General features: G+C 48.0%; 1 protein-coding gene across 2 annotated transcripts in view; it reads right to left on the minus strand.

The window, feature by feature from the left end:
• The window catches only part of XPO7 (exportin 7), a 46,225-nt gene that overhangs the window by 8,037 nt on the left and 13,744 nt on the right, over nucleotides 1-24,444 (minus strand). For both annotated transcript variants that reach the window (XM_058194228.1, XM_058194227.1), the window contains exons 6-19: nucleotides 16,594-16,698; nucleotides 16,037-16,202; nucleotides 14,003-14,076; nucleotides 13,620-13,739; nucleotides 12,117-12,263; nucleotides 11,538-11,710; nucleotides 11,091-11,284; nucleotides 9,325-9,430; nucleotides 8,226-8,361; nucleotides 7,867-7,940; nucleotides 7,465-7,590; nucleotides 2,511-2,568; nucleotides 1,363-1,471; nucleotides 942-1,048 (exon numbers count right to left, since the gene is read on the minus strand). In XM_058194228.1, the coding sequence (XP_058050211.1) occupies nucleotides 942-1,048; nucleotides 1,363-1,471; nucleotides 2,511-2,568; nucleotides 7,465-7,590; nucleotides 7,867-7,940; nucleotides 8,226-8,361; nucleotides 9,325-9,430; nucleotides 11,091-11,284; nucleotides 11,538-11,710; nucleotides 12,117-12,263; nucleotides 13,620-13,739; nucleotides 14,003-14,076; nucleotides 16,037-16,202; nucleotides 16,594-16,698 (1,695 nt within the window). The remainder of the gene's footprint in view (nucleotides 1-941; nucleotides 1,049-1,362; nucleotides 1,472-2,510; nucleotides 2,569-7,464; nucleotides 7,591-7,866; nucleotides 7,941-8,225; nucleotides 8,362-9,324; nucleotides 9,431-11,090; nucleotides 11,285-11,537; nucleotides 11,711-12,116; nucleotides 12,264-13,619; nucleotides 13,740-14,002; nucleotides 14,077-16,036; nucleotides 16,203-16,593; nucleotides 16,699-24,444) is intronic.

Genomic DNA, 24,444 nt, shown 5'->3' on the forward strand with positions numbered 1-24,444 from the left:
TGTATCCCAGTCACCCTCCAAGCCAACTGCATTGGCTGCTCCAATGAGAACTCTCCCCTCCCCCAGCTCTTATTCCAGAGAATCATGGAGGGTGGACTTCTGAACTGCCACCTGGACTGGGTGGAAGAGCCTCCTTCCAGATATCCAGACAGCTCCTGCCCCGTGGGTTTTTAGGAAGACCCTAACCCAGGGGTGAAATGTAAAATTTGTTACTATTGGTTCTGTGGGTGTGGCTTGGTGAGGGGGGTTAATGTGACTGGGTAGGCATGGCCAACTTTTTTTTTTTTTACTTTTAAAAGCATTTTTTCTACATTTTTTTGGCTGAAGAGGTTATAAAAAATGCTTTTAAAGGGTTCTGGTGATCAGGCAACTCAGCTGGGATCAACAGAGGAGCCTTTTAAAAGCATTTTTTACAGCATCTTCGGCTGAAGGTTGTAGAAAAAATGCTTCTGAAGGGTTCTGACGATCCCAGCTGAGTTGCCTGTTTGCCAGAACTCTTTAAAAGTTTTTTTTTACAGCCTCTTTGGCCAAAGAGGTTGAGAAAAAAGTCTTTTAAAAGGTTCAGACAATCCCCGCTGAGCTGAGACATCATCAGAGGCTTTTTTTTTACTTTTAAAAGCATTTTTTCAGCTGAAGAAAAAATGCTTTTAAAAGTTAAAAAAAAACGCCACCTCTGATGATCGCGTGGCTCAGCTGGGCATGGGGGGGGGGGGCAGGGATTTTTGCTACTGGTTCTCCGAACCACCAGCCACCATTGCTACTAGATCAGGCGATCCAGTCCGAACCGGGAGCATTTCACCCCTGCCCTAACCCAAACATTTTGGACTTCACCCTAACAGAAAACTGTACTCTTTTGAGTCTGAAAGGTTCCAGACGGCCTTCATCTAACCCACAAGGAGTTTAAGGTAGTCCAAAGGTGAAGTTTTCTGCTCCTTCCCTACCTTTGCCTCCTGCTCATTGAAGGTGTTGGTGCTGAACATCTGTGCCACTGTTTCAAAGGCAGCAGTAAGGGGTAACATGAATTGCTCATACTGATCTTCATCCTCCCCTGGAAGAGACAGGAAAGACAGTCATCCTCAACAGTCCTCTGCTTTGCAATCCGGGCTAAACATCTAAATCATTTTTAGATCCATCTGGTAAACCTTGGAAGCTTTGGTCCTCCAGGAGATCCAGAGCTATACTTGCAATGGACAATATTTGGAGCAAGGTAACCAGATGAATCGTTTTCACACTGAATAACCACGCTTTATAGAAAGTTGACTGATTAAACTGTTGCCGTCTAATTGGTTATGATTAGACTGACAAAGAACGCGGTGGGGGGGGGGAGGATGCATTTGGGAGCACAGGAATGGATTGCAGTACCAAGGTCCACCATGAGGAGGCGCCCAAGTGCCGTGTAGAAAGTAGTCCGACATCTCATATCACTCAGGTTGGATTGATTGTTAATACCCAAGAAAGAAAAGTGCTCACTCTGTTGAAGAACAAAAATCGTATTATTAATGAGGTGTAACTGTTCAGGGACAAAAACAAGATGCATCCTTGGCATATGGGCACCATGGAAAAGCAGGTCGCAAACGCCTGCCTTCCTTGCCCTTGTATTTGCCGCGGAACTACCATAATTGCAAACCTGGAGCGTTTTCCCTCCTCCTGGTAGAATCCAATCCAATGCAGGCCACTGAATCCGGCCTAAAGCAACTAAGTACTTTCATGTTTCACAATGGATGGAAATTAACCAAGGAGGGAAGCAGTCTGGAACTCTGAAGTTAGAGCAACCACCCAATGGCGTAGCTTGCCTTCAGAGGTTGTGGGGGCTCCATCACTGGAGGCTTTCAGAAAGAGACCGGACAGCCATTGGCCTGAAATAATATAGAGTCTCCTTCTCGAGCAGCGAGTTGGACAAAAGACCTTTACATGCTGGAAAGCTTTTACCAACTAGAATATGAATAGCACACGGTCAACTCCAGTGGGAATGGGCAGAATGCCAACAGGCTAGCATCGTGGATCCTTCTTGCCAAGGTCCACCAAGAGAGCTTTCAATCAGTCAGAGCCCTCTGCTCTGTGACCAGGCCACTGGGGGAAAGCCTCGCGAGAAGACACAAGGCTTCGTTTTGTCCAAGAAGGGCAGGATTGGCAGGACTATTGTCTGGGATAATTTGCATGGCAAAACCTGCATTTCAATCGACTTCCCAATGTAACTGCAGCTTCAGTCCTTGTTTCCTCTATAACAAAAGAGGAATTGGGCTCTTGGTCTGAGCTTGGCAACTTGGTTGCAAACATTTCATCACCGTTCGAGGCGACCTTGTCAGTGTACTTTGAATTGTGCTCGTTTGTCAGGTATTGACCTTTCAATACCTGTTTATGTGATGCCAATTAGTGTGGATGTTGTTTGCTTGGCTACTTCTGAGACATGGTCTGAACAGAGGAATCCTTCAAAGGAGACCCCCCCTGCTGACAGTATTTGGAAGACAACAGCGCCAAATAAGGATTGACAAAAAACCTTGACAACTAACCGTGTGATTGTTCAGCATGAACTGCACAGCGCTCAGTTTCACCAGTTTCCTAACGCTGCTGTAGGTAAAAGTGAGGTTAAGGAAACAAGACATTGGCCTGGTTAGAAAATGTCATAGGCATAACACGAAGGTAGCTCTCAGACTAAATCATATTTCCCCTCCCACGGCAGCTAAAAACTCTATCATGCAAGGGTGGGTACAGATGTTAGGTCATCAAACCCTCCAGCAGACTTCCACTGGATCTGCTGAATGGTGTGGTGGGGAACCAAAACATCAGAAGGCTATCACCTGATCTCTCCTTTCCTCCAGGTATAGGTGTATGAAAAAGTTTAGGCATCCCTGGTGGAATTGCACCCACTACCCTTTTCTTAATTCTGAATCTGCAAACACTTGGTACATAAACAGTATATAGGCATGCAAATTGGCAGATGGAGGTCACTTCTCACTTTCAGTTTCTGTTTACTAAGGAATTCATTGAAACACAGTTTGACTAGAGATGGCTGAAGCTGCACATGCAACCATGTTTGTCTGCAACTATCTGCTTATTTATTTATTTATTTTATTTATTTGTTCATATTTTTATACCGCCCTATCTCCCTATGGACTCAGGGCGGTTTACAGCCAGATAAAAACATAAATATATACAGAATAAAACATTGATTTAAAAAACTTATTCAATAGGCCAAATGTTTAAAATAGAAATATAAACAATAAAACCCCATATAAAACCAAATATAAAATTTAAAAATTTAAATATCCTAGTCCAGTCCTGCGCAAATAAATAGATGTGTCTTAAGCTCGCGGCGGAAGGTTCGAAGGTCAGGAAGTTGGCGAAGTCCTGGGGGAAGCTCGTTCCAGAGGGTGGGAGCCCCCACAGAAAAGGCCCTTCCCCTGGGTGTCGCCAGTGGGCACTGCCTGGCCGACGGCACCCTGAGGAGTCCCTCTCTATGAGAGCGCATGGGTCGGTGAGAGGCAATCGGTGGCAGCAGACGGTCCCGTAAGTAGCCCGGCCCTATGCCATGGAGCACTTTGAAGATAATTACCAAAACCTTGAAGCGCACCGGGAAGGCCACAGGCAGCCAGTGCAGTCTGCGCAGGAGAGGTGTTACGTGGGAGTCACGAGGGGCTCCCTCTATCACCCGCGCAGCCGCATTCTGAACTACCTGGAGTCTCCGGGTGCTCCTCAAGGGGAGCCCCATGTAGAGAGCATTGCAGTAATCCAGACGAGATGTCACGAGAGCGTGAGTGACCATGCATAGGGCATCCCGGTCTAGAAAGGGGCGCAACTGGTGGACCAGGCGAACCTGGTAAAAAGCTCTCCTGGAGACAGCCGTCAAATGGTCTTCAAAAGACAGCCGTCCATCCAGGAGAACGCCCAAGTTGCGCACCCTCTCCATTGGGGCCAATGACTCGCCCCCAACAGTCAGCCGCGGCTGCAGCTGACTTTACCAGGATGCCGGCATCCACAGCCACTCCGTCTTGGAGGGATTGAGCTTGAGCCTGTTTCTCTCCATCCAGACCCGTACGGCTTCCAGGCACCGGGAAAGCACTTCGATAGCTTCGTTGGGGTGGTCCGGTGTGGAAAAGTACAGCTGAGTGTCATCAGCGTACAGCTGGTACCTCACACCGAAACCACTGATGATCTCACCCAGCGGCTTCATATAGATGTTGAACAAGAGGGGCGAGAGAATCGACCCCTGCGGCACCCCACAAGTGAGGCGCCTCGGAGCCGATCTCCGCCCCCCCATCAACACCGTCTACGACCGATCAGAGAGATAGGAGGAGAACCACCGATAAACGGTGCCTCCCACCCCCAATCCCTCCAACCGGTGCAGCAGGATACCATGGTCGATGGTATCGAACGCCGCTGAGAGGTCTAATAGGACCAAGGCAGAGGAATAACCCCTATCCCTGGCCCTCCAGAGATCATCCACCAACGCGACCAAAGCCGTCTCAGTGCTGTAACCGGGCCGAAAACCGGACTGGAACGGGTCTAGATAGGCGGTTTCCTCCAGGTACTGGGGTAGCTGACATGCCACCATACTCTCTACAACCTTTGCCGCGAAGCGAAGGTTGGAGACTGGACGATAATTACCTAAAACAGCCGGGTCCAGGGAAGGCTTCTTGAGGAGGGGCCTCACCACCGCCTCTTTCAAGGCGGCCGGAAAGACTCCCTCCAACAAGGAAGCACTCGTAATCGCCTGGAGCCAGCCTCGTGTCACCTCCTGTGCGGCCAGCACCAACCAGGAGGGACACGGGTCCAGTAAACATGTGGTGGCGTTCAACCTACCCAGCAACCTGTCCATGTCCTCGGGAGCCACAGGATCAAACTCATCCCAAACAGTCTCAACAAGACAGCTCTCCGACATCCCACCCGGATCTACCCAATTTTGGTCCAGACCGTCCCGAAGCTGAATGATTTTATCGTATAGATAACCACTAAACTCCTCGGCACGTCCCTGCAACGGGTCATCTCGCTCCCCCTGTTGAAGGAGAGAGGGGGTCACCTGAAACAGGGCGGCTGGGCGGTTATCTGCTGACGCAATGAGGGAGGAGACGTAGCAACGTCTCGCTTCCCTCAGTGCCACTAGGTAGGTCCTAGTATAGGACCTAACTAGTGTCCGATCAGCTTCCGAACGACTGGACCTCCAGGAACTCTCTAGGCGTCTTCTCCGGCGTTTCATCTCCCTCAGCCCCCCGTTAAACCAGGGAGCTGGTTGAGACCTACGCCGGGGCAGAGGCCGCAAAGGCACGACACGGTCTAAGGCCCCCACCGCGGCCCGTTCCCAGGCCGTGACAAGTTCCTCGGCCGTGCCGTGAGCCAGATCCTCAGGAAACGGCCCAAGCTCTGTCTGGAACCTCTCCGGGTCCATCAGGCGCCTGGGACGGAACCAACGTATTGGTTCCGTCTCCCTGCGGTGTTGAGTGGCGGTCAGAAAGTCTAGGCGAAGGAGAAAGTGATCTGACCATGACAAAGGTTCAGTGACTAAATCCCCTAAGTCCAGATCCTTCAACCACTGACCAGAGATAAAAATCAAATCCAGTGTGCCTCCCCCACTGTGAGTGGGACCATTAACTACTTGAGTCAGGTCCAAGGCCGTCATGGAAGCCATGAACTCCCGAGCAACTGTCGATGACATGCCGGTCGATGGCAAGTTAAAGTCCCCCATGACTATAAGTCTGGGGGTCTCCACTGCCACTCCAGCAAGCACCTCCAGGAGCTCGGGCAGGGCTGCTGTCACGCTACAAGGAGCCAGGTATGTGACAAACAAGCCCATCTGACATCTATGACCCCACCTCACAAAGAGGGATTCACACCCGGCAATCTGAGGTACACTGGTCTCCCTCGGCTCTAGACTCTCTCTAATGACAACCGCCACTCCCCCCCCCACCCTGGGCCCTCGGCTGATGGAATGCTTGGAAACCCGGTGGGCACATTTCAACAAGGGGCACGCCCCCTTCAGTGCCCAACCAGGTCTCCGTAACGCCCATAAGGTCCGCGGCACCACCCTGAATAAGATCGTATATTAGGGGGGCTTTATTGACCACGGACCGTGCGTTGCACAGCATCAGCCAAAGGCCCGGGCTCTGAGGATCTTGACCATCCAGGAAACGGGAAGAGTCAGAGGGCTCGGGGCGCGCGATCGCCTGCAAACATCGAGCGCGTGCCCCCAGAGAACGATATGAGCCCCCGCTTCCGCCATATCTGCCCCTCCCACTTACCGTACAAATAGGACCACCCTCAGTAAGCGGAACGTAATCCTCCCCCGTAACCTTCGAACCTATTAATTCACAGCCGCGAGCACACGCAGGAACTGGACCCCCACCCGACGGGCTGCCCCCAACACCCGCCCTTACCCTCCCACCCCTTAAAAATGCCCTATCTAAAAAACCCCAAAGGCTCTTTCTCTTCGCATGCCACCTCTGTGGGTCCCAAGACCCGTCATTGAGGCCGGCCCTAGGTAATAAAGCGGGCCATTCCTGCGAGGCGGGGGCACCTCGCAGGCGCAAGAGTTCCGGTCCCGAATATCGCATAAATAAATAAATAGAAGATAGAAGGCGACGAGAGATGATACTGTCCCAGGATGGCGGCATATTGCACAAAGTTCATCAAATGGATACCCATTTTCTGGTGATTCTTCAAATGGTGGCTGGCTTAGAGATGAAAGTAGATGTAAAAATAGGCAGATAGCATCCATGATAGAAAAAGTATTGCTATTCCGCCCAAAGCTCAGTCCTAAAATCCATAAGATGAAAAGGTGGCAGTACTGTCACCGAGAAGGACAGGTAGCCTTCTCTTAACAATGGTAACTGGGGCCAGGAATACAGCAGTGGTCGCAACCAGGAGAACCATCTGAAGTCCTCTCCTGCAGCACCATTGTTACCATCCACAGAGATGGTCCAGCAGAAAGCGAGACCAGACCAAGTGATTCTACTTTACTATAAGGTTACACAAAAAGATTCTTGCTAGCCTGAAAGTCTATTTCTGCCCTGTCACCTTTACAGCCCAAGAAACTAGGAAAAGCCTTTTCTCTGATCCGGCTGTGGTTCTTCCTGCTGTCTCCTAGGCCACTACAGCACCCGCAAAGGGTTGCTGACTGAGCGGTCGCTGAACGAGGATTAATGACCATCATATACGGTTCCCTAATTGTGGTCGTGACCACTGAGACTACTGGAGAGGACCATATAATAATTTGGTAAAGGACTAGAATAGAAGTAAATTAATGGTTAATTAATCTTCTTTATCTTCCACGTATCTTCCACCATCCCAATTGAATCTTCATCTTATGAATTAAGAGGTATTATCATTATACCTTACCATGCAGTTATTTACATTTACTGTTGCCTTTTAGCTGCTGCTAACCCTATTCTAGTCTTGAAAGGAATGCTACGAGAAACAGGAGCCAAGAGCTTCTGCCCAGTCCCGGCCTCCCAGGGGGAGAAGCCAGGATACCTGAAGCGCCCGCCCGAGCCCAGGGAGGCCGGCAGAAAAGGATATCCAATGGAGAGGTCATTGAGAAGCTGCAACGTCTTGGAGGTGATGGGTTCACACCGTCCCCAGTACTTCAAGTTAGTGATTCTGCAGGGAGAGGAAAGGCACACCGTCCAGTGGCTGCTACTTTCATCCTCCCAAAGTCCCCAAAGTCAACAGAAATCACTCAACCGTCCACTCATCTCTGCTCTCCCGAAGCCGCAGGGTCCAGTGTTTGGAGGGGGTGGGGAGCGGCCTCTGGGCCCAACTACTTGCAGCCACAGCAGACTGCCAGCCCACAACGGGGTCTTCCCACAGAACAAGCCGTCACAGGCCCAGACTGCAGGCTGTGGCCAACGCCCGAGGGACAGCAGGAAGACTTACATTTTTCCTATGAAGACGCTCAGCACCATGGTCTCATCGTTCAGCCCCAGGACTTCTGAGAGCCGGCGATACAGCTAGGAGTGGAAAACCGATTTCAGCTCAGGTGGCTCTTATGAGTTCACTTTCAGCCCTGAGCTAGGTTCCTATAAGGATCACAATGCCACTCGGCTTCTGAAGGGGGCAGCCACAGCGGCTGGCAAAATGTTAGGAAGTCTGTTCTGCAGACTGTGGTCACTAAACCCTGAAGCCCCACCCTGACCAAAAATAATCTGCAGGTGAAGAGTTTTGATAAAGCTGATCATGAAAACGTGATGAAAAATTCTATTAACGAGAAGAGCTCCGCTGCAAGCACTTTTTACCTTAGAGGATTTCTGCACCTGGTCTCCTATGTAAATCTTTCGGAACTGTTCAAAGAAGCTCAGCATGGCCAGCTCTAGCTTCTCATTGCCCGCCTGAGCAAGGCGTGAATCGGTCAAGTTCATGAGCTGAAGAACCCTGGAAAGGCAGGAAGGGAAGGGATGAAGGCGGCTGCGGTGCTGAGGGCACAAGTCCAAATTGCTCTTCCACCCATTTATTCAAGGGGGCAGGCTGCTGACTTTCCACATCTGGTTGAATCTGTCGCCCTTGTAAAGTTGGTCCACAGGAGACCAATGACGGGGGTTCCTCTGAAACCACCTCTGGCCTTGAGAAGTCAGAGGCCCCTCCGCACTGTCACACGGCTAGGGGCCAAAACTGGGGGCGCTTCTTGTACACCTAGAATTCCTTGCAGGGTTGTCAGGGAGACCTTAAAGACTCAGGAATATCTGACCGATGGAAAACTGTTTATTTTCATAACATTAAAGAGCGATCAGAAAAAGGATCCTTTCGATGTGTTTTAATCTTAGAATTACTTAACAAGAAGATAACATTTTAGAGAAAGTTAAAAAAAACAGCAGAAGGAAAGCTGAACTCAATTAATGGCCACCCTGCATTTCCTATACCCCCCTTTTTAGCCCTTCCTCTTGGAAAAAAAACCTGCTGTGCTTTGACAACAAACTTTGAAAGACCCACTTTTCCATCTCAAAGCCCAGCAATCCACCCATTTTCAATATTTAGTTCTGTGTTCTGCAGTTTGTTCATTTGCGACACAAGTCGCAATGAAGGGCACATCCACTTACCCACCCAGCTGATCCATGAAACTTTTATTCAGCTTGTGAATGATGTCAAGGTGAACAGCCAGTGCAGCATCTCCCCACGAATGCTCAGTTTTTACTATTATTATTACTATTACTACTATTACTATTGTTATTATGGTTCATTGCATTCAGCCAGATGCTCAGACTGGATCTGGCATTTTAATCCACCTGCCGAGTGCTTCTCAAGGCAGAAGTTGATGACAGAATAGCAGAGAAATGTTTGGGGATTCTCTTTGATAGAGATATTGGGGCAGGATTCTTCTTATTAGCACTGGGCTCTTACCGACAGACCAGTTCGCCATCCATGGCATCTTGCTCGTCTGTACTGGCAAAGGACACTCGCCCGCCAATCACGGCCCCAATGATGTAGACAAGCCAGGTGAGGCGTCCTGAAGCCAGAAAAAGGAACAGAGCTAATCTGCAAGCCTGTTTTCTCCCCACACACCTTTCCTTTAGTTAGACCGAGAAGGCTGCCCCTCTTACTGGGCCGCCCTGGGCAACCAGCAGGCAAAACCATCCGTGTCATACCCACACCTCCCACATCAGTCCTCACATCAACACATCCAAAGCACAAAAAAGAGAGGAAAGGGAGGGGAAACCCAGCAACAGAAATACACACAATTCATGCGCTCCAATATCTCAGGCCTGGGAGAAGATCTAGGTCTCAAGGGGTGTATCGAAGGCCAGCAGGGACAACTCCTAATTTGAATGATGTTCCAGAGGGCAAGCACTGAAGCACTGGACCTCCCCCCCCTCCCCCAATGACGTTCTGTAATAGGTGGGAACTGGAGCGGGATCGAACGTGGCAGGTGTGCCCCCCCCCCCGCCCAGCCTCAAGCCACGAAAGCCCTTGTGGGGCAGGAGGGAGGGGATGGGAAGCAGTCGCAGCATCCCTTCAGTTGGTCATTAGGGCAGCCAGATGGTCAAGCACCTGAATTGCGATCCTGCAACTGCAGTGGCGCTGCAGCAGCCATAACTTTGGGTACAAGTCGTAAGTCCCTTCCTTCAGCACTTGTAATTTCAAACGGTCACTGAATGAATGGTTTTAGGTCAAGGACTATCTGTGGTCTGAGGCCAGGAAAAACTAGTTCACCTCTCTTAAATCTTGCAAAATCTTGAATCTTAAGTCTTCTTTCTCCCCCCCCCCACTCCCCCCGCCCTATTTCACATAAATCTATGAATTGTTCTTTGCCAATACTGCAGTTGTGTATCTGGGACCACTCGGTTGGTGCCACTTGAGATAACTTTATCTTGAATAATACATTTATTTTTATTCTCGCCCAAAGTCCTAGCCAGGAAAGTTTTAAGCTTTTCAGATATTAAACTGTTAAGACCTGAGAAGCCGACTGGTGATTTAGTCAAAACTCCAGAAGTTTCCACGGCTTTCCTGCTGTGTGTGTCTATGTGTGTGTCAGGGCAACAACACTCTGGTGCTTCGAAGCAAGCAGAGTTCCAAAGGTAAATATAGAAGACTTCTATGATTATGTGGCTCTCCTTTTCATTAGGCAGGAACTACCGCTGACTCTCAACTGTTACTTAACTTCATCTCTGCATTAAAACAGAGTCTCCAGTCTGTCCTGTATTGTTTCCAGGAATCACAACCCCCAACCATGCACAGCTGTGCTAGGGAAACGCTGCAAGGGAAATCCCCTTCGCTAAGGAGGCTGGTCTACTTGATTAAGCTCCGGCATCCCAAGCCTTCCCTAGGACACGAGTGTCAAACTGCATTTCTTTGAGGACCAGAACAGCATTGTAGTTCGTGGGTCGGCTGGGGTGGGGATGGGGGGAGAGACAGGACGGACGCCTCCTGTAGCACTCTGCCGGCCAAAAGAAGCACCCCGTTTTGGCTGGCAAGTCCAGGCTGAAAATGGGGAGCAGTTCCCCAAAGGTTTTGGCTGCCAGAGGTACTGTGGGCCAGTCCTTTGCTGTTTCTGGCCCGGCCCCGTGGGCCTGATTTAAGCACCCCACGGGCCGGATTTGGGTCTTGAGTTGGACAGCCCTGTCCTATGAAGCCAGCAAAGCCAAGACAGGAGTCTTCTGCTCGCTCACCTTCTTGAACGGCCACATCCATGGGGATGGCCGTGGCGCTCTGCAGCAATTCCTGGTAGGACTGAGCGGACTGGTCGAACAGCTGCACTAGGAGGGCACAGGTCTTCTCGTATTCGCAGCGCCCAATAGTGGAGAGCTGGTCGAGCTGCTGCTGCACCAAACCTGTGTCATCCAGTGGATCTTCTAGGCCATCTCTGTGGACAGACAAAGCAACCAATTGGGAAGAGAAGCAGCCTCCGCCAGACACCCCTTTGCAAGGACAGGAGGGCCCTGGGGGCTCCGCTGAGGAGGCCTGTAGATTTACAGTGAGAAATGTGAAGGCAGCCAAGCTCGCTTCCCTCCCAGCTGCAGCACGTGTGAGGGCAGGGTCCTTCTCCTGCGGTCATATTACTTTCAGACATTCCCAGGTGAAGATTGCGAGGACCAGCCGCCGCCACAATATCTTACCTCAGTATGATGTGGACGGACTCGAGCCTGGAGGTGATGTATGCTTTGGTAACCTCTGGCGTGTAGGTCTCCAGCATGTGCGGCTCGGTGGCTTTAACATAGGGGACAGATGCTGCCAGCCGTTGCCATAGACTGAGGAGATAGTGCACGCTGTTTGGCGCAAACTCCCAGTGCTACCGAAAGGAAGGAAGATGGTGAATGCAATCTGCCTGCCTGCCAGCTCTTTCTGCTGAGGGGAAGAGGCCCGTTCAAGCCATTTGCAAGAAAAGTGGCCAGTTCTATATTCTAAAGCAGGGGTCTCCAACCTTGGCAACTTTAAGACTTGTGGACTTCAACTCCCAGGAGCTTCGCTGGCTGAGGAATTCTGGGAGTTAAAGTCCACAAGTCTTAAAGTTGCCACGGTTGGAGGCCCCTGTTCTAAAGGCTGGTGTCCTAAGAAAAGCCATGCCCTTCCCTGCCCATCTGACTTCCAAATGCCTCCCGTGGTGAGGAAACAGGAGCTGTGTTTGGGCTCCCCCTCCCTCCCTCCCACCCACCCACAGACTCGCTCCAGCCACAAGAAGCAACACGGGGTCCCACCTGCAGGCTGGTGACCGTGAAGTTGGCGATGAGTCGGATGACCTCAGGATAGTTTTCTACCTTTACCAGCTCCCCTAGCTGATAATTGCTTTTCAGGCGAGCTAAAAGCCGACAGAATTCGTGGTAGTTGTTTGGGTCCGACAAGCTCTGAGAAAGAAAAAGGGAAGAACGAGACTCGTCATTTTGGCATCTGGAGCTGTTCCACGAAGCCCTTCAGGCACCTTGAGAGCGACTGAGATCATCCCGTTACACCAAACTCAAAGCATCCAGCATTCAGCTACCCTGGGACTGCCGGGCCCAGTTCTGGACCACAATACACAAAAGATTCTGGAGCCTTCAAAAGAATGCAGAGAAGAGCAGCAAAAATGTTTAGGGGCCTGGGGGCTAAAATGCACAATGAAGGGTTGAGAGAAGTGGCCGATCCAAGATGGGGTTAGGGGAGACCTGACAGCCTTCTTCCAAGGGGGAAGAGCGGGTCAATCTATTCTCCATAGCAACGGAGGACAGGGCAAGAAAGCAATGGATGGAAGCTAAGAAGAGCTAGATCCAGCCTGGAACCAAGAGAAATTTCCCCAACAGAAAGAACTATTGGGTAGAGGGTTTGACTAGAAGACCTCCGAGGTCCCTTCCAGCCATAGGAGTCTAGGATGGCTGCAGTTCCACCAGATCCTGCGTGATCTATGTGGGTGGAACACCATTTTGGCCACCCAAACGTCTTGATTTACAGAGCAGTTTGGCACAAATCAGTGTGCACACTGTGTGGAATACACAGCTGCCTCTGTTTGCAGATGCCACTCAGCCACCTCAGTGGAGGTAGAATGCCCACAGCCACTGGAGGGCAGCAGTGAAATAAGGGGTCATCATCTGCTGGAGTCAATGAGTACGGTGGCCTTCCAGGCCAATTCAAAATCAATTCTGCACTCTCCTGACTGCCTCAATATTATAGCACCAGAGAGGATGCAGGGAATCCCATCATTCCTTCCAATCAAACAGCAGCCATCGCCAGAGCACAGGGAAAGTTGCCACCTAAAGTCACCGAGGGCCTCGCTCATGCTCCGAAGGCGGCCCTGGCAGGAGGCGACTGAGTCACATGCCACAAAAATGATGTCACTGTATGCGAGGGCCGTGCCTGGATCAGGACCAAATTCTATGTACCCACGAGCCAAAGGACGGTAGCATTAACTCATCTTTGGCTTGCGTTAATCCTGACCCTGCCCAGGCAGGATTGGGGCTTGGGTAGCCCCTTAACTCATTGTGCTGTTGTGGGCTCTATGCAGCCTATTAAGGTTTAAAATCTCGGAATCCTCATCCTTGTCCTTTTACACCTTCTAATCCTTGGCTTTGCACGGGATATGCCAAGAGCCTCGCTCGTCCTCTGAATGGCTCCTCCTTATTCCCTTGGCTTTGCTGGAAAGAGAATCCCTGGGATGAGCTTCCAGACACCCATTTGAAGCTCCACAGGACAATTTGTGGCAATGTTCGTAAGTTCACATTCTGACTTACCTGGGGATTCTCCAGTATGCGCTTGACCCCATCAACCAGGTGTGACAGGAACTTGGCTCTTTCGGCATTATTAAATAGGGACCGCCGGACGGAAGCAATTTGCACTAGACATGACAAGACCTAAGCCAGGGGAGTAAAATAAAAACATGGATTGTTTGAACGAGTTAGCCCAAAAACTGCACAAAGGCACCTGAAGGCCCTGAACATACAAGCATCAATGATCCTCTTCTGGTGGCAGGTGGGGGGGGAGGGGAAGGCAGAAAGAGCAAAGTATTTTCCTCTGACTTTGGATGTAGCTGGGCCCGGACATGTAGTACTCCTGGGGTCCCACCCACCCCCTGATCATTTTCCAGGGGAAATCTATGAGACAGAGACCTACTTACCAGGGGTGAAAAAGTGGGAGGAATGGAATGGTACAGATCGAAAAACAACTGTAGGGTGGAGGAATCTAGAAAGGCTGAAAGAGAGATGAGCGAAATTTCAGGGCAGATTGCAAACATCCTTCAGGCCAATACTGAGATCCACCTGGATCTTGAGCTTTTCTTCTGGGGTGTTGGCTATTCCCGCCACTTCAGTGTCACCTGTAAATTTCACGAGTTCCCCTTCTGTTCCCTCTTCTAAGTCGTTTATTAAGATGTTGGAGAGTAGTGAGCCTAAAACGGAACTTTGGGGTACCCCACTGCTTACTCTCCTCCATGTAGATGTAGTTCCATTAAGCATTACATGTGTATGATTTGTCAGCCAGTTACAAATCCATCTAGTGGTGATGCTGTCTATACCACATATTTCTAGCTTCCAAGAAGTAGGTTGCAGTCTACTTTGTCAAAAGCCTTACTGAAATCCAAGCATAAGTCTGTGCTCATCGTTATCCTGCCTGCCTGTGCTGTTCAGTGCTCCTCTCGTCAACCTCACTGCCCACCCACCCCATCCTCCCCCGACTGCTTTTAAAACCAGGGATTCTGTGTATTGTTTGGAATTTCTTTTATGCTATGGCCCCCCCACCCCCACCCCCGCTAAAAGTTAAGTTTATAAATCCCAACTGCCACCCCTTGGATGCCCATGGCAATGAGTTTGTGGAAGAAGGCTTTCTGCTGAGTTTAAACCACAAGGCAATTATGCTGAAAAGTGATGGAGAAATGAGATGCTGAGTTCTTTTCAAAAGGCCTTTCAGAAAAAGCCCAGAGGTTCCTACATCCATTAACTGCATACAGATGTGAAGGAGTATGCTTGAAAATATTATTGTATTTTCAATCAGCGGAAACCTTTTTAAACACATTTATGGTCTGAACTGTAGGTGAGCATACATAATTACACCTGGGCCACTCCATGACAAATCAATGAAAAATGGTATATTTTATCTGGAAATTCTGCACAGCCATTATGTATGACTAAATATATCTGCAGCCAATTATTCTCCCTGCTGACTGCATAAATGGACTCTTGTTTTTTCCCCCATGCACTAGAAAGCTGAAATATGTAAGACTTACTGACAAGTCATACATGTAGAAAAAGAGTCCAATTATTCAGGAACATCACCGTTTATTATCTTCTAGGTACAACGGGGTTTCTGACAATGGCAAAAATTACTGCTCTGTGTTGAAGATGATCTCTTGGCTTGGTCTTGCTCTCTCTTTGGGGAGCATAAAGAAAACCTAACTAAAATTAACCATGCAAAATACTGCCTTTTTTTCCCCAATTGTCTATTGGCACAGGAAACAAAGCTTTAAGTATAATGAAACCAAGACAGGAATCTTTTAATATTTAATGACCAATGGCCAAATGGAAGTAATATACAGGAGCAGGATTTCTTTCTCTCCCAAAAGATGACCAGAGCAGATCAAGGACCTCTACTGCACTGGCCATTCTGGAAAGAGCCTCTGGCCTCACTGGGACAAGCAGTTATCTAAAGCAGGGCTCTCCAACCTTGGCAACTTTAAGATTCGTGGACTTCAACTCCCAGAGTTCCTCAGCCAGCTTTGCCCAGGAACTCTGGGAGTTGAAGTCCACAAGTCTTAAAGTTGCCAAGGTTGGAGAGCCCTGATCTAAAGAGTCTAATCTGGTTACTGAGAAATGCCTCTCATTAGTTGAAGGACGTATTTTCTCTCTGTAATGATCACAGCAATTCTCCAATAGATTGGCACATATTTTCCCCATCTTGCGGGTATTGTCATGATTATTTCTGTGGACCCACTTAGGCAGTTCGTAAAACTGGCCAAATTGGATTAGGTGTGGAATCCACCTAATTGGAAGAACACCTTCCATAGGCTGTGCCAACCCAAAGGCAAAGGCCTCCCAAGGCCCAAGATTGGTGAAGGCCTGCACAATGTGACTCAAATGATGTCTGCAAGGATCAAGAAAGGTATAGAACTGCAACCCTTCAATGCAACTTAAAACACCAGAGCAACTCAGCCCTCTACCTGATCTCCAGCTGGTGGGGATCTGCACTGTGCAGAGGTCGTCGGAGGACTCATCTGTTGATGTACCAATGAAGTCAAAGTTCAAACAATTGTGTGTGAGCTTGAGAAGCTGCATAAGAAGACCATGCTGACTTTCGTCATTCAAATTAAGGTTTTTTCCTGAAGCCTAAAACAACAGAAAAGCAAAACGGGCTCAATTTTTAAGACATTAGCCCAGCTTCTTGCCAGCAGAGCCTAACAATCCTACTTATCATACACAGAAGCTGCCATACCAGATTGAAGTTAGAGATTTTCAGAGCTCTAAATCTACAGCCTGATCATTTTCAATCAATCAATCAATCAGTATAGAGCTGGAAGGTACCTTGGAGGTCTTCTAGTCCACCCCCCCTGTTCAAGCAGGAGACCCTATAGCATTTCAGACAAGTGACTGTCCAGTCTCTTCTTAAAAACCTCCAGGGATGAAGTATTCACAACTTCTGATGGCAAGCTTAATCGTTTTACCTTAATAATTTTACTTATTTGTTGAGATTGAGCACCAAGGTTTCGAGTTTTCTTACCTGTTTTAATAAATTGCAGGAGAGTGTAAAAATATCAAACAATGATGAGTCTCGGAATGAGGAAGCAATTTTCCTGTGCTTGGTCAAAGGATGTGTAGTGTCTGCCTGGAGATTGAGAAAGGGAGAAAAAAAAAGCAAGTTACCGTTAGACCTTAAATGCTCATGAAGAAAACAAGAACAAGGATGTCTCGGGGAGGCATGATGGCCCTGGCAGATGTGCTCCAGATGGCTCCTCCTCCTAGGAAGATGTTCCCTTCAATAGCCTTCATGCTCACAACTGTTAGACTTTAGTTAACCTCACTTTTGGAAAGTGTCTATTTAACTACCTTAAGGCTATTAGAGATTTTTGGAACAACAAGTTTGAAAAGCCATCTGGTGAGTTTACCTTCTTCTTGAAGTAAAAAATAAATTAAACCTAGGTTTAAGAATGTAAAGAATTGTAAATAAATTGTAAAAAGCTAAATAAGAGTTTGATCTAAGAAAGTTATAAACAAATTAAGGGGCCAGACAAATTTGGAATTTTGAGAGTTGTACTGTAAGATTTGGGAAAGAATTATATAAACAAACAGCTTTTCAGGAGAAGCAAATTGTTTTGTCTCACTTTAGTAATTATAGAAATTTGAGACTTTATGATATCCAAAATTGGACACTAGAGAGGACTAAAGACTCCAGGCAGTGTCTTTGGCTTTGGTTTTTTGTTAGTGTGATGATTTATAAAACAACGTAACATTTGAAATTTGAAATATTCCTGGAGATTTTCCAAGAATGAGGCCAGAATTTAGTACCGGTAGTTATAAGATCAATGATATCAGTGTTGTGATCCACCAGCAGCCTGCAGAGCTGGCAGTGGAGTCGGACAGTGAGGAGGCTGAGGAGGACAAAGGGCCAGTCTTGGAGTCAGGGGAAGGCCCGGACGAGGGTTCTGCGTCGGAGGCAGAGATGGGGCCAGGGACATTTAGGAGCGATGCGCGGATTCCAGAGCCTCCAGAGGCTGACAGTAGTAAGGCAGAGGAACAGGAGGAGCCTGTTCCTAGTGCATGCATGCGAAGAGCTGCCAGAAGGCAAGAGCAGCTGAAGTGAAAAGGATGACTCGGGAGTAAGGCCAAGAGATGATTGGCCCCTCCCATAAGGCTTAAAAGAGCAGCAATGGCTCTTGGGCTCTTTGTAGAAAAGCATCATTGTTACATTGGTTTTAACATGAGCAGCTGTGGGATACTCTGATCATTGCATGATTTGCCTTATACCTGCTTACATGCAAAGACTTAAAACCACAAAACCAACAATTAAATCAGTGAAGACCTGGATGAAGGAGGCAAAGTTAAAGCTACAGGCCTGCCTTGACTGCACTGATTGGAATGTTTTTTAAAGTACCTCTGCAGACTTAGATGAACTGTAACATCATATGTCAGCTTCTGTGAAGACCTATGTGTTCCGACCAGGAATTTGCGAATATACAGTAACAACAAATCTTGGTTTACAGCTAAACTTAAGCAGCTGCGTTGTTCCAAAAAGGAAGCCTACAGAAGAGGTGATAAAATGCTGTACAATCAGGCCAGAAATGTATTAACAATGGAGATCAGAGCAGCAAAGAGAAGCTACTCTGAAAAGCTAAAGAATCAGTTCTCAACAAATGAACTAGCAAACATGTGGAAAACTCTTAAAAATATCACCGGCTACGGCAAACCTTCTTCCCAAGCTGAAGGAAATCAACAACTGGCAGATGACCTGAATGTGTTTTACTGCAGGTTTGAAGTAAAACTACAGCCACCTATCTCCACAACCCCCATCTCAGACACACCAACAACAGCCAAACCTCCTACAACTGACCCCATCCCACTGGGTTCACAACCCCTAGTGATCACAGAAAAGGAAGTGCAAGACCTATTTCACAGACAAAAGCCAGGAAAAGCTCCAGGCCCAGACAAGATAACTACTACTTGCTTAAACTACTACTTGCTTATGTGCTGACCAATTGGCCCCCATCTTCACCCGTATCTTCAATAAATCACTAGAGATGTGCTATGTTCCTTCTTGCTTCAAATGCTCTACTATCATCCCAGTGCCGAAAAAGCCCACCATCAAGGAACTGAGTGACTACAGAACAGTTGGTCTAACATCTGTAGTCATGAAAACCTTTGAAAGGCTAGTGCTGTCCCACTTGAAAACCATCAGGGATCCGCTGTTAGACCCCTTGCAATTTGCCTACTGAGCAAATAGATCAACAGATGATGCTGTAACTATGGCTCTGCACTACATCCTACAACATCTTGAATCTCCAAAGACCTATGCAAGGGTCCTCTTTGTGGACTTTAGTTCAGCATTCACTACCATCATTCCAGACACTCTTCTAATTAAGTTAAACCAGCTACAGGTACCTGAACACACTTGTAAGTGGTTCATAAGCTTCCTAACAAACAGGAAGCAGCAGGTGAAGCTAAGCAGATACCTGTACAATTAGCACAGGGGGCCCCAAGGCTGTGTGCTCTCCCATTTCTCTTCTCTCTGTATACCAATGACTGCATCTAACAAGTGCCCAGAGACACTTGACGTGGTGGGGTGGGGTGGCTGGCCTGGCCAAAGGGTCTTTTAGTGGTCAAGTGCCCCAGTGCAGGATTCAACTTCCAGTGTGCCTATGGATAGCTGAAGTTCTCATTTAACCAGCCTATCCAGCATTCAATACCATCATTCCAGACACTCTTCTAACTAAGCTAAACCAGCTACAGGTACCTGAACAGACTTGTAAGCGGATCATAAGATTCCTAACAGACAGGAAGCAGAGATGAAGCTAAGCAGAATCACATCGGATACCTGTAGAATTAGCACAGGGGGCCCCAAGGCTGTGTGCTCTCCCCACTTCTCTTCTCTCTCTATACCAATGACTGCATCTCTAACGATCCATCTGTTAAACTACTGAAGTTCGCAGATGACACAACAGTGATCGGTCTCATTCCAGACAATGATGAATCCGTATACAGACAGGAAGTTGAACAACTAGCCTCGTAGTGTGACTGGAACAATCTGGAACTGAAGACACTCAAAACCGTAGAAATGGTGGTAGACTTTAGGAGAAACCCTTCCACCTCTTACTATACTAGACAACACAGTATCAACAGTAGAGACCTTCAAATTTCTAGGTTCTACCGTATTGCAAGTTCTAAAATGGACAACATCAAAAACGTCATCAAAAAAGCACAACAAAGAATGTTCTTTCTGTGCCAACTCAGAAAGCTCAAACTGCCCAAGGAGCTGCTGATCCAGTTCTACAGAGGAATTATTGAGTCTGTCATCTTCACCTCTATAACTGTCTGGTTTGGTTCTGCAACCCAACAAGATAGAAACAGACTTCAGAGGATAATTAGAACTGCAGAAAAAATAATTGCTACCAACCTGCCTTCCATTGAGGACCTGTATACTGCACGAATCAAGAAGAGGGCCGTGAAAATATTTGCAGATCACTCGCATCCTGGACATAAACTGTTTCAACTCCTACCCTCAAAACGACGCTATAGAGCACTGCACACCAGAACAACTAGACACAAGAACAGTTTTTTCCCGAAGGCCATCACTCTGCTAAACAAATAATTCCATCAACACTGTCAGACTATTTACTGAATCTGCACTACTATTAATCGTTTCATAGTTCCCATCACCAATCTCTTTCTACTTATGACTGTATGACTATAACTTGTTGCTGGCAATTCTTATGATTTATATTGATATATTGACCACCAATTGTGTTGTAAATGTTGTACCTTGATGAACGTATCTTTTCTTTTATGTTCACTGAGAGCATATGCACCAAGACAAATTCCTTGTGTGTCCAATCACACTTGGCCAATAAAAAATTCTATTCTAAAAAAAAAATTCTATATTTCCAAAAGATGTTAATGAAGGGATGGCAGATGTGCAACAAATTTTGCCTACTGCAGAAATATCATAAGCAGAAATATTGGATAATTTAAAAAGTGTAGATTATGAGACTGGGAAAACAGTTAAAATGGAAACACAAATGACAAGCCAAGAGAATGACTGAGACAAGGACTTTCTATTGGATAGAAGAGTTGGATAAAACTTTGAAAATCAAAGTGGAGATACAAATGATAGATCAAGAATATAATCTGGATAATGTGTCAGCTGTCATCTTCGTTTTCTTTGAAGCGGCCCTGGGAAAGGAAATTAAAAGGGCGCCTGAGGCACCTGGTTCCCAAAACATCGGAACAGAACCTGATTGGACTGTTCTCCTAGAGGGGGGAGGGTTTTGGACATTGGGATTGCTTTCAAGATATGATTTTTGTGCATTTTCTTCTTCAGACCTTGCCCTGCTACACTGCAGTCAGCACCTTTTCTCTAACAACTACAGAGTCAAGGGTGGGAAAGAAGCTGAGGCCAGCCTGAAAGTAGGCAAGCTCTGCTGTAGCTGTCAGCCAGGAGACCAAAGTCTACCGAGGGAACTGAGCAAAAAATGACAAGCCCCGAAACTGGCTTGGAAGAAGTTGGAGCTTGTGGAGGGCCCCCTGCCAAGCTGCATCACTTGGAGCTCGAATGGCCGGGAAATGTGAACATCGGCAAGGAAGCCCCGAAACCCCGGTGGTTGGGCCCCCTGGGATGAAAGATGAAGAAGAAGAAGAAGAAGGAGAAAGCCCTTGGTGCGACATATACCCAGAGAAGCTGCAGAGCCAGGAGGCGGGAGAAACATGGTGGTCAGGGCAAGGAAGAACTCCAAGGGGAGCTGGACGAGCAGGAAGACCTGGTGGAACAAGCCCGAAGGGTACTGAGAGATGCCTTCGGGAACCGGCGAACCAAATAACTCCTAGGCCAGCTGGCCGAACCTCAACCCATGCCGGGACCGATGGGAGACGGCATCCTAGTGCAGGTGGCCAGGGGCTGGCAGTCTCACCTTGACCCACTCCGGCCCAAGCAGGCCCACCACCGGATGCTCAGGCGGTGCAGCCTCTTTCACAAGGGGTGGCCTTCCTCCCGCAGCAGGGGATCCTGAGGCCCACAGTCCTGGGCTTGAAGTACAGAAGAGATCCAAAGCACCTGGGGTTTTTCCTTGCCCAGGTGTTGAGCAGGGATGTGCAGGGATACAGAGCAGATCTAGCTGCAGAGGCAGCCCAGATCAGATGCGTGACTATGGCCTTGGAAGCAGCAGAGTGGATGGTCTCCCTCCACAATGAGCGCACAATGTCTTTCTACCGATTTTACAAAAGATTGCTACTAAAGTTCGAAGAAGCTTTTGGGATGGGGAAAAAAAAACTAAAGACAGAACAAATCCTACAACATCTGAATGAATTAGAATCAAGATTATCAGAAGTAAAAGGAAAGGGTATAAAGCAGAATGTTTTTTATGATGATGGTTGAAATAAGAAATGTTTCTATAAAGCTCCGATAATCCTTTACCAATAGCAGGATTGGAAGCTTGATGATTTTAGAATTTGCATATAGATCAGGGATGGGTTATAAAAGAAGAGATACATTTGTAATCTTTTAGGGAGTGAAAAGTTATGAAATCTGATTATACCTGTCTTTTTTTCCTATGCGCTTTTTAACCCTTCCCTCCTCTTCTGTGTGTGTTAGGATGCTAGCAAGACTGGGATAGTAAGAGCATCCCACAGGTGCCTTTCTACTGGTTGTCCACTAGAGAATCCTGATAATTTTAAGACAATCTTACTAATGAAGATGGAGATCTCAGCAAGGTAGAACTGCCATGGGCTGATTATAGAGTGTATGATCCACTGCCTGAAAACATCCTATTTCTCATTCAGTTGTCAGCAGTTGCTTCCATTTCTCTTTTGAAGAAAAGGATAAATGACAGGAATTATTTTATCTGTACACTGGCAGAATCTAAAACGCCCAGGAACACCAAAGAATTGCTCACTACTGTACTATACGGGCACAGCAAAGATTCTAGAAAGTCAAGAATCTATTGTTGCTTAAGCATCAGGCAGCCTCTGCTAGGCCAGATCAATCTGGCTGGGTTGGTGCACAATGCCATTGGCCAGAATCCCGGAAGTGCACCTTCTGGACAGCAGGACCTGCCCCCTCAAATGAGGGTCCCCCCAAGATCCAGGTGCTTTGGAAAGGGGTTCAAGTTCCAGTTCTTCTCCCTGGCACTTGGTGAAAGGGAGCAAAAGATTGTGTGGGTTTCTTCCTTCCTTTGCATTTCCGTCTGATTCTTGCCATGTTCACCATCTTTTTCCCCCCCTGTATTTTTAAAGGTGTTTTTACTTATGTACTAAAAGTTATAGTAGTAACTGGGAATTTGGGGAGGGGGGGCACACAAAACCTGTCAAATCAATGGGTTACACCATCATTGGTGCCTGGATTTTATCTCTTTGCTACACCAGTTGGAGGTCCGTCATCTTCCTGGACTACAGCCGACCCTCACCCTTTTCAGCCCCACTGCCCGTGTCTGCGGAGAATCAGCAGTGGAGGAGCAACAGGCACCTTCCCTGGAAGGAGGAGATGGGCCTGCCCTTTGCAAGGCATCTCTTGTCCTCACTTCTGACCCCCACCCACCCCCTACCTCAGAGGGAGCACTGGGGACTTGTGACCTGACGCGATCACATTGGACCACCTGCTGCCAGATGAAAAGAGAAATGCTTTCCAAGCGCTTGCTCCCAAGTCCTGGGCCATTAGCCTTCGGTTGGTTTCAACCAACAACAGAGACCATCAAAGATCTCCCCTAAACCTCTGTTCAATTTTACCACTTTCAGGCCAGGCTTTCCAAATATCTGCATGCTTGTTAGTAGAAGTCAGCAAGCCTGCCTTGGGATTAGAAAAAAAACGATACAGCCAGGTGTTCTGTCCTCCTCCGCCTCCGTCCGAATGATGGCTTAATTAGCCGGCACTATCAGCTCTGGGGGCAAAAGAGCCAGCGTCTGCCAAGAGCCCTCGTTATCTTCCACGACGCTGGTAAGTCACAAATTTCAGCTCTAGTCAATCAGTGGATTTGCCTGTTACAAAGAGACACACCAGCTCTTGCTGCCTTTTATATCCTGTGGGGTGTGGCTTCATGACTCAGCACTTCCTAGGCCTGCCCCACCCTTGCTTCTGTTGTTCCCTGCTCTCCTGCCTACGAAACCTAGGATTCAACCAATCCTGATTGCAGTCAGCTGGGTCTGAAGGCGTGGCCTGGGGGGGGGGAAGAGTCAGGGGATGGAGGCCTTATTATTTCTTCCACCTGGCCTGCTTCTTCTTTTTTTTATTTGCATTTATATCCCGCCCTTCTCCGAAGACTCAGGGCGGCTTACACTATGTTAAGCAATAGTCTTCATCCATTTGTATATTATATACAAAGTCAACTTATTGCCCCCAACAATCTGGGTCCTCATTTTACCTACCTTATAAAGGATGGAAGGCTGAGTCAACCTTGGGCCTGGTGGGACTTGAACCTGCAGTAATTGCAAGCAGCTGTGTTAATAACAGACTGTCTTAGCGGTCTGAGCCACCAGAGGCCCCTTCTGGCTCCTGGAGCTGAGCCAGGGGAGCCGGTGCTCCTGAGGTAAGTCCTGACGGCCCTTCCCCCTCACTTTCCAAGTCACATTCTGGCAGCAGGGCCGGCTCGGGGGGTGAAGACACAACACCAGGTTTGCAGCAAAGCCAGATTCTTGTTCCATTAAGGGTGAAAAAAATGAAGAGAGTAATTCTTAAATTCTCTTTACTACACTGTACTTTCCTGCAATAGAGTGGATAAGCTGACTTCCAACCGAAGGAGAGGCTCTCTGTGTTTCTTGGCATGACTACAGAGCTGCAGTTTCAGAGTCCAAACAACCTCCCGTGCACATCAAGCGGAGAGTCCAAACCAATATCCCTGGTCCCTCCTGACGACTTGTCAGTCAAGATCCTTTA

The sequence above is a fragment of the Ahaetulla prasina genome, chromosome 9 (genome assembly GCF_028640845.1).
Source record: "Ahaetulla prasina isolate Xishuangbanna chromosome 9, ASM2864084v1, whole genome shotgun sequence".
Lineage (NCBI taxonomy): Eukaryota > Metazoa > Chordata > Lepidosauria > Squamata > Colubridae > Ahaetulla > Ahaetulla prasina.